A 9,836-nucleotide genomic window follows, 5' to 3' on the forward strand; every position below is an offset into this window, starting at 1 on the left:
CGCCCCCCGCCCCCCAGGGCGGCAGGCCTGCGGGCTGGGCCGGGGGCTCTCCTCTCTCTGCAGTCGCGGGGGCTCGGCCCCTTCAACAGTCCGCGGCAGCAGCAGCGCAGGGACGCGGCGCTCCGGAGTTTCGCCCTACCCGCTGCTCCATGGAAGCGCAGAGGCAGCCCCGTTCCTCCAGCGGCTCAGGCCAGCCGGCCGGGCCGGGCGCAGCTGCAGGGGCCGCGCTCTGCCATCGCACACGCCTCCCGGTCCCCGGCCTCCCGCCGCAGCCGCTCTTCAAGGTTGAGGAGCGCAGCCTTCAGCCATGCCGGCCCCTCGCCACAGTCCCCCGCCCGGCTCTCGCACAAACACCCGGGCTCTTTCTCGCTCTCTCGCAGCCGCAGCTCAATCTCCTCCCGTCCTTTTCCCTTCTAGGGTTGCATGCTCGGGTTCCCAAGCCCCCAGCCGCTGGGTTATGCAAATCACTTAGGTACATGCAAAACTAACCCGTCTCCTGGAGCGCCATTGGCCGGGGGAGGTCTCGAGCTCATTACTATGCAAAGAGAGGAGCCGCCATTGGCCGAGAGTGGGACCAGAGGGGCGTGGTAATCGGGCGTGAGTGACAAGGTGGTGGTGATGGTGGTGGTTCGCGGCAAAAATCCCTGCCTTGGCTCGATTTGCGTGGCAGGTTGTGGATCGAGGGTGGAAGCATCCGAAGACTTTAGAATCTGGGTTTTCCCTCCCCCACTCGTCGTCTTCTCTCTGCAGAAATTGGATCTCCTAAATTGGATGACCTGAAAAGTAGAACTTGCCTCCAGCATTCAGTTAAGTTTCAAATGACTCTCCACTGTTCCAAATGGCGAGGACTTTGGGAGCTGTGCAAATGGAAGAAAGATTTTGAAGAGGAGAGAAAAGGTTTCTCTTAATCTGACATAAATATTTGAGATTTAGCTATATACTAAATTAAAACTGTGTACCCCCCATCCCCCAAGCGCCTCTCACTTCAACTGACATCTTTATACCTACCTTGATATGCACTTGATAGCTAAGTCTTAGCAATTAGCCATCCACCATACAGAGTTTTGGTGACCACAACTCAGATCGCTTTCTCATCTACTTTAAAATCCTAGAATACAGGAATCTTGTTAGGGTTAAAGGAGGTGATGTTTCTGAACACTGGGCAATTTCTCCAGACAGCTTTTGCTGTCATTTGAGTTCTAGGTAACTACCCTTGAGAAGCCAGCAGCAACTTTAGTGTTAGGTAATTATCAGCATTCCTTCCTCTTCTGGACTTTTGTGGCTTAATAGACCCCACGTTATTGTTACCATTGTTTGTACCAAATACTGCTTTATGGGCACCTCCTTTCTTGCTTTCCACTGTGCCTTTGGGTTATTTTACTCTATTTTGAAGACATTGCCATGAATACTTTAAATTAAGGCAGGCTGGGTTAAAAATGTCACTGTCATCAAGTTGATTACTCATGTCATGTAAGTAAAATTAAAGAAAATGGAAATAAGTTGATGCAGACCCAAGGAGTTTAAAATGAAAATTTTCCATCATATTTACATTCAGGAGTTTATTTTAAAAATAATGCCCAGTTGGGCACATGACTAACATACAATAAATTTATCCACACGCTTGAGAGTCAAATAAATACAGATATGCCTTGACTTTAAGTTTTAGGAATGACCTATTTCCTCTAATTGTAGGTTCGAAAGAGAAATTAAAGGTAGGTGGACAACCCTACCTTTTATAGATAAGAAATCTCAAGTTTGCAGATGCTGTGCTCTGCCCAAGATCATCACAGAACAACTCCTGGGCTCCTGGTTCCTTGTATGTTGCCCTTGGAGGCTTCCCTAAATTGGTTTCCATTGTCTAAATCATTTCCATTATTTTCTAGCAACTCTCATGAGCAAGTGAAGAGAAAATTGTTAATTTCATTTCTTTATTTGATTCCTTTAACGTCTCTCTTTCGTAACAACACTGGAAGATGACAGAATTTCTCTTGCCAAGGTATCACTATCTTCTGCTGTTTTTTTTTAATAACAATTATATATTATACTGATTGATTTTAATTTGTCCAAATAATTCATTTCCTTTCTTTTAAAGTAGGGGTTTTTAAACTTTAGTTAGCATAAGAATCACATGCAAAGCTTGATTAAAACTGCAAAGTGTCTTAAAAGCCTTAGAGCCTCGAAATCAGCATTTTGATACATGTCAAGTGAAAGTGAGACAGGTGGTCCTTGAACCACACTTCGGGAACTTTATTCTTTGCTTCCAAGGAATAAGATCTTAGGGCTGGCAACTTAGATGAAAGGAGAGATTTGGATTGTGGAAAAAGGAGAGATGTAGATTTTATTGCAGAATAAAATCCTATTATCTAGGAGATGAAGAAGATAAGAAAGGAGGATTCAAATTTGCAGCTTGTCCAAGACGACAAAATATCAGGAACAAAGGACTTGGGCAGAGAAAAAAAGAGGTAAGATATGCTAAAGTTTTAGTAGTTCTGGTAGTTGCTACATTATACATGTTTTGCTTTAAAGATAAGCTGGCCAATTAGTCTTCACTTCTTGGATAAGATGCCCCAAGAGAGGAAAAAAACCGCTGATTTTTAAGATACTATCCCAGACAACTAGAGAAAAATGATCAGCTCTTATATAACCCTTAAGGACCTAGAAAGATATCTGGATGAACCAGAATTTGATGGCAAACAAGTAATAAACTTAGTAGAGACTCTGCCTCCAGACTGGTTCCTCCTTCTAGTTTTTCATGGCCATGGATGAGTAAATGGATAGCATCCACAGGCTGGATAAGAGGAAGCGGAGCCTAGCTACAGTGCCTCTGCATTGCAGGGTACTTTTGGGCAACAAAGGAGGCACACCCTTCGAGTGATGTTCACCTTGGGGCTTTTGTGCAAAGGGCACAGGGCATGTTGACTCGTGGACAAGCTGGATTTTGTCCAACTCACATCCTCACCCAGACATTCTTATAAATATAGAGCCTACACAAGTGTATGAAGAAGCCGTACCTGCAAGCTGCTCCATTAAGGAAACAAAACCTGGGAGATTGTGAAGGTTCTTCAGTAGTGCTGTAATAACTGGATTATAAGTCCTCGAATGTACAGAATTTCACCTTTTATAAAGTAACTCCAATTTACAATACAATAGAACAAAAATCTGAGTTCACAGCAATCAGCTTAAGAAATAGAATGTTACAAATGTAGTTGAAGTTCCCTTTGTACCTCTCCCCAATCATATTCCTTTCCTTCTTTCTCTCTCTGGGAAGTAAGACCTTTCCTAAACTTCATAATTAATGCCCGTGCATATTTTCATGCTTTTTGTGTGGGTGCATCCCTAAACAATATATATTATTGTTTTGCATATATAAAAAATATCAATCTGTATTCTTTTGCAACTTGGTTTCTTCATTCAGCCTGTGAGCTTTATCCATGTTCATGAAATATGTGCTATTGTTAATTCATTTTCCTTACTACATAGTATTCTGTTTAAAGAATATACTCAGTATTTATTTATCCATTCTATGAATATGAAACTTATTTGTATTTTTTCTAATAACGCTATCATGAATATTTTTGTACATGTCTCCCTTATATATGCCAAGAGATTCTCTAAAAGGTATTTCCTTTATACACATGTGTGTGTGTGTGTGTGTGTGTGTGTCTAGGAGTGGAATGGCCAGGTCATAGACTATGTACGCTCACTGCTATTGGATGTCAAATTGCTTTCAAAAGCGACTGTACTTATTTGTGCTTCCTTCAGCAGAAAATAAGAAACCCCATTACCCTACATCCTACCAATACCAATCTTGTGAGACTTAAATATTTGTGAATCTGATGCACCTGGAATGAAATCAAAGTGTAGTTGAAATTTGAATTTCCCTGATTACAACTGCATATTCTCATGTATTTACTGGGCATTTAGTGTGCTCTTCTATGCATTGCCTATTCATTTCCTCTGCCTATTTGTTTTCTGTTGGGTTCTTTATATTTGTTTTTCTTGTTTAGGGCCAGAGAGTAAAATTTGGAGTTTTGTGGACCACATGGTCTCTGTCATAACTATTCAACTCTGCCATTGTAGCAAGAAATAAATGATACATAAACAAATAGATGTGGCTGTGTTCCAATAAAACTTTTTTGGCAAAAACATATGTTGGACTAGTTCTGGCCCGTGGGCCATATAGTTTCCCACCCGTTTTATAGGTGCTAATCCTTTATTGAAATCTAATTATTCTTTGAAAACCATTTGTAGGATTATGTAAAATTCAGAAGGACATGCCTCAAAGGTAACCATCTTTCCTTGCATGTTGACAGCAAGCACTTTTAAACTTCTGGTCTCCATGGTGAGCTCATGCTGAAGGTTATACTGCAGAATAAGCCCCAAAGAATCTGTTGCAAGCTTAAACACGTTTCTCTTTCTAGAATGAATGGTGTCGAAGTTATCCTGGGCACTTAGGGTTTATCATACCTCCCATCCAAAAGACACCCCAAATATTTGACCTGATGCAATCACACGACCGGTGAATAATAGCTATTGACTTTATGAAAGCATCCATGCCAAACCCGCCACCTCAAGTTAGAAGCCATATACATATATTAAAAATACGTATGTATCTATACATATACATACATATATATGGGTATTTGTATGTACATATACATACATAAACATTTCAAAACATAATAGGTTCAGGAAATAAAGAAAGAATATCACGTCTAATCCCTACCCATCAGACATCTGATATGTATCCACTCTAGCAACTGAGTCCTCAAGATAAATGCTCTTGTTTCTGTGCTCTGATGCCTCCACATTTGCATCTGGGGCTTTGGGCTGGAGGAGCTCCCACACTGGGCCCAGAGGCTTGCAGTCTTAGTGTTTCACTCACTTGTCCTTTTCTTCTGACTCTCAGTGTCTGTATAGTGGTCCTATTTTGCACAGGAGATAGCATCTATTTTTTAGGGATAATTTAACATAACAATGATTTTTGAAGCACACAAAAAAATAACAATATGAAGTTGTTGAAAAATTAAAAATATCTTTTTAAGCTACACAAGTGGTCAAGTTTGGGCTTCTGGGCCTTCTTTCCTCTGCCATCTGTGTAGAACTGATGGACCTTTGGGATGTGAGGACTGACAGTGAGGCTTCTGATGTGACTGACTGAAGGCCATTCTTAAAGTCAGACCTTTTCAAAACATGACCCAAAATTTCTTAGTTTCCTGACCTGGTCAAATATCTTGTGGTCAGATGTCCTTTTCAGTACTTCTGAAGACCCATATTGACCCCAAACTTCAAAACATTAGGACAAATACCAGAAATATTCTCCTATACATAATATTCCTAATACATATTCCTAATCCTTTCTAAATCTGATTTTATTTTCCCAATCTTTCCATTTCAAATCTAACCCAAGAAGAGAATGAGACTCAAAGGAACAATTTCTGAATTACAGAACCGCACATGGATCCCAAGGTCTGAGTGCATAAACTACTGGTGAGAAACAGAATGAGGCAAAAAAATTAAATGAGCGTTAAAGCAACCAGGTGTTGTAATAGAAAAGTAAAGGGAGAAAAATCAGAATAGAAAACTGGGAAGATTATCACCTAGTCATGCTGAGAATTTGTTAGGGTCAAAGTATTAACACAGAGTTCAGTCATAGAATTTGGTTCCTTTTCACTCCCTCAGAATTCCAAATAGAACTTTAAACATTTTGGAAAGACCTTAGCATGAGACAATTATTCCAAAGAACTACATGCAAAGTCTGGGCATCCCATAAAAGACATGTACAGAAAACCAACACTTGGGGTGGGAGTCTGCAGTGGGGTTGAGGGTAGTTCTGCTGCTGAAGTGTCCTGGAAAGCTCTCTTTGTCTACAAGAACATATGTGGAAAGAAATCTAGAAAAGCAGGCAATAAGAGATTTTAGACTCAAGGAGAAACTGTGGGAGGATGTGGAGAGAATATTTTACATTCTGTAGGTTGTCTTTCTTTTCCTGACCTGGATACCTAATGCTGTCTCAAAAAAGACCTCTTGGGTAAACACCTCTTAGGTGATTCTCTTTCTTTTTGTCTAATGACAGCTGCCATGACTCTTCGAAATAAGAGGAGTGGCAATCAGAATGAAAAATTTAAAAATCCCAAGGTTTTTGAAAATGTCTTTAAAATCATTTCAAACATAAAAAATTCTGAGGCAATGCTCTAAAAATTCAGGCAATCTACCAACCATCTGTAATTTTCAAGATTACCTTGGAGAAGGGCAAAGCAAGGAAAGGTCTGGAGACTGGATCAATGGCACTGGATGTTAAGGTGATGCCAGAAATGCTTTCTTGGGGTCTGGTTGACAAAATCTGGTACTATTTATTGAACTCTTTTTTTTTTTTTTGCCTCAGGTTAGTGTTAAAATATATGAATTCAGTTCATAGAACATTATGAGGAAAGTTTTAAAAAAATTCAATATGAAAGAGAAAATGGAGGACCTTGAGATATTAGGGAAACACATTATAGTAACTTTGCCAGTTTCTCCTTTTATTCCAAAATAACACAAACTTGTCAAGCTTTTCAACATTTTTTGGGGGGGATTTTTTCTTCAAGGAATAGTTACCATGCACCTAGGCCTCACAACTTACTCTGTTGGGGACTGAACAGTTTAGATTTATGCAGGTCAGTCCACAGGTAAATCACTTGGAAAAGATTTTTTTTTTAATATTTATTTATTTATTTGGCTGTGCCAGGTCTCAGCTGTGGCATGCTGGATCTTCCTTTAGTTGTGCCACACAGGCTCTTAGTTGCGGCATGTGGGATCTAGTTCCCTGACCAGGGAGCAAACCCGGGCTCCCTGCATTGGGAGCAAGGAGTCTCAACTGCTGGACCACGAGGGAAGTCATTGGAGAAGATTTTAAACATAGAAATTCCACCTCCATTGATTCTGATACAGTAGGTCTGAAATAGGGCCTGGGATTCTCCATATTTAAAAAGTTCCTGATTCTGATGTAATCAGCAGGATTGTTGGTCAGTTAATCTCCCTACAGTCAGAGATCTGAGAGGTGCATTTTGTTGTCAGCCTCTGAATATAAGGTATGATTTGGAGTCTCTCCTGTCAGGCAGCTTACAATTCAATTTAACTTACAGAATTAAGAAATTTAGGCTTAAAAAGGACCTTAAGGCTTGTTCAATCACCTGCCTAAGTCTTAAGAATGTTCAATGGCATCTCTGCTTCTTTTGGATACAGCTACCGTCAGCTCATTCACACTCCCATTGGTAGTGGCAGTTCTGGCTGTTAGAAAGTTCTGTCTTATGCTGTGCCAAACTTTCTTCTTGATACTTTTGAAATCCTCAGAAACAGAAGGAACTTTGGAGATCATAGGTTAAACCTCATTTACCAGAGAGAAATCAGACCCACAGAGGATAACTAAATTACCAAAGGCAACATACTGAGTCACTGGCAGAACTGGAGCTAATATCTAGGTCAGTTGCTCTTTCCACCCTATACTTGGTTTAATATGTATTTTTAATTTTCATGGAAAAGAGAACATTTAAAAAAAAAAACAAATTTAGTGTCATAGAAAGCCAGTTAATCCCAGTACCTCAGTTTTTGATTTATTTAAGGGAACTTACCATGTCCCCTCTGAAACGACTTTTCTCTTGATCAAACATCCAGTTTGAATTTGGGTGAAGATAACTGAAAGATGTAAAGACAAAAATAATTTCCAGTCAACTTAAGTTGTTCATACTTAGTAGAAGGGCCCAAACAATACTAACTCAGTCATCCTCTCCTCCCTCCCCAAAACCTATATACTGAATGGTAGATATTCTTGTAATTTGGTAATTTATATAGGTTTGTTTTGTTTTCTTTTAGAATGTGTTTGGAAAGTTTTCTTTCCACTTTTACAAAGGTTTGAACTTCATAAAATACATTGAAATATTAATTTGGGGCTTTAAAGAAAAGATTGGGTACATTTTAAAACTTAGGCCTGATCTTTAATTAGCAAGAACTACTAGAAAATTCTAAAGTAGAATCAACAGCACTTTAGTGCCACCTGGTGGTAAAATATAAAAAGGTAGGAGAAGAAGGTTATATACAGTTTAAGAAATCTGTGAGGTTCTAGTTAAAGAAGAAGGTGGGGATAAAAGGGGGTGTGTGCGTGTTATTGACTCCTTCCTTAATCAGCTTTAAAAGAAAAATGTTCATATTATAAAATGACACATTTAGATTTAAAAATTCCAATTCCGCCAATATTTGCAAATTTTAAGAATTGTTTAAGTGGTGGTTTAAAAATTTGTTTTATTTCCAGCCACTCTGTTTACGAAATTATTTACATGTTTACATTTTTATCGGGCTACAAGGACACCACAATTTCTAGGTTTTAACTTCCATCTCAGTTGCTACTCCTAACTGCTTCCCCCCTTAGAAGCACTCACACCGTGGGAGATTGGTAAATCTGGGAAGAAGGAAGAGGCATTTCTGTCTCACCTCTGCCCTTCTAGGGATGGGGTCTAGGGAGTGAGCAAGCTCTGCCCCTGAGGAATGGAGATGATGAGAACTCAGTCATGGTCCAGATGAAGAGGGTCAATATGGCTGATTTGAGGAAGCACGTTTTCTTCTTAAGCCTAAAGTATGTATGCCTGACCCGTCTTTAACAGAAAGTGAGCTCCAGGGGGCAAGGGCTTCGTTTCTGTTCTCTACTGCACCCCTACCCTCTAAAACGTGACTGGCACAGAGTAGATAATCAATAAATACTCGGAGTATGAATGAATAAATAATAAAGGTGGTATTTTGGTCCCCATCTGCCAACTCATTTATTTCCTGCCATATTCAGAAACATAGTGGGGAAGAGAAACTATTTATTGGGCCCTGTCCAAACCCCAACTCCCCAGATAGTCACATAGATGACTTCTTCAATTCATACCATTCAGGTTTCTGTTCAAATGTCATCTCCTCAGAGAGGCCTTTCCTGTCCTCACTCTCTAAAATAGCATCATTGTGTTCTTTCATATCGTTCTCTCAACAAGTATGGATCGTCTGCCATGTGCCAGGCACTGTTCTCAGCTCTGGGTACATGGCAGGAAACAAAACAGAGGGCTGCCTGTCCTCAAGAAGTTTATGATCTTGTAGGGGGAGTGGGCTGACAAAATAGACAAATACCTATCAGCAGAGGGTGAAGGAGATTTCAGGCTGAGGGAACAGCAAGTGTAAGGCCTGTCATGTTGGAGAAAGGGGACGAGTGGGACTAGAGAGGGGAAAGAGTGTGAGGAAGGCTGCAGAGGCTGGCCATACAGGGCTAGGGGGTCATGGTGAGGTGCTTAGATTAGTATTCCAGCTGGGGTGGGGAGCCAGTGGAAATAAATGGTAAGGACAACTAATAGAAAGGGATCATCAGCACAGAGTAAATCCTTAAAAGATAGTGCTAGGGGCTTCCCTGGTGGCGCAGTGGTTGGGAGTCCACCTGCCGACGCAGGGGACGCGGGTTCGTGTCCCGGTCCGGGAAGATCCCACATGCCGCGGAGCGGCTGGGCCCGTGAGCCATGGCCACTGAGCCTGCGCGTCCGGAGCCTGTGCTCCACAACGGGAGAGGCCACAACAGTGAGAGGCCTACGTACCGCAAAAAAAAAAAAAAAAAAGTACTGTCACTGTAAGCATTATGGGACGTGCAGTTGGTGCTGTATGGAGGCTCCAAAGAAAATCACAAAGCTAGCTGCTCAGATATGGTAGGCCCGTGTCCCTGAGCCCATCTCAAACAGCCCAGAATGTGAAGGGACTGTGGCATCACTGGTTGTGAACCTTGACAAGTGATTTAATGTCCCTGAGTCTTATTTTCTCTTTGGCTCTCAGCCTTCTTACCC

The 9,836-nt window shown here is 41.0% G+C and overlaps 1 protein-coding gene across 1 annotated transcript in view; it reads right to left on the bottom strand.

Moving 5' to 3' along the window:
• LGR4 (leucine rich repeat containing G protein-coupled receptor 4) overlaps nucleotides 1–8,988 on the bottom strand; it is a 104,649-nt gene extending 95,661 nt beyond the window's left edge. Inside the window, exons 1-4 of the mRNA XM_024764618.1 lie at nucleotides 8,903–8,988; nucleotides 7,611–7,674; nucleotides 242–413; nucleotides 21–184 (exon numbers count right to left, since the gene is read on the bottom strand). Coding sequence (XP_024620386.1) covers nucleotides 21–184; nucleotides 242–413; nucleotides 7,611–7,674; nucleotides 8,903–8,988 — 486 coding nt within the window. The remainder of the gene's footprint in view (nucleotides 1–20; nucleotides 185–241; nucleotides 414–7,610; nucleotides 7,675–8,902) is intronic.
• Between the last annotated feature and the right edge of the window lie 848 nt (nucleotides 8,989–9,836).

The sequence above is a fragment of the Neophocaena asiaeorientalis genome, unplaced genomic scaffold, assembly GCF_003031525.2.
Source record: "Neophocaena asiaeorientalis asiaeorientalis breed wild unplaced genomic scaffold, Neophocaena_asiaeorientalis_V1.1 scaffold230, whole genome shotgun sequence".
In the NCBI taxonomy this organism is placed as follows: Eukaryota; Metazoa; Chordata; class Mammalia; order Artiodactyla; family Phocoenidae; genus Neophocaena; species Neophocaena asiaeorientalis.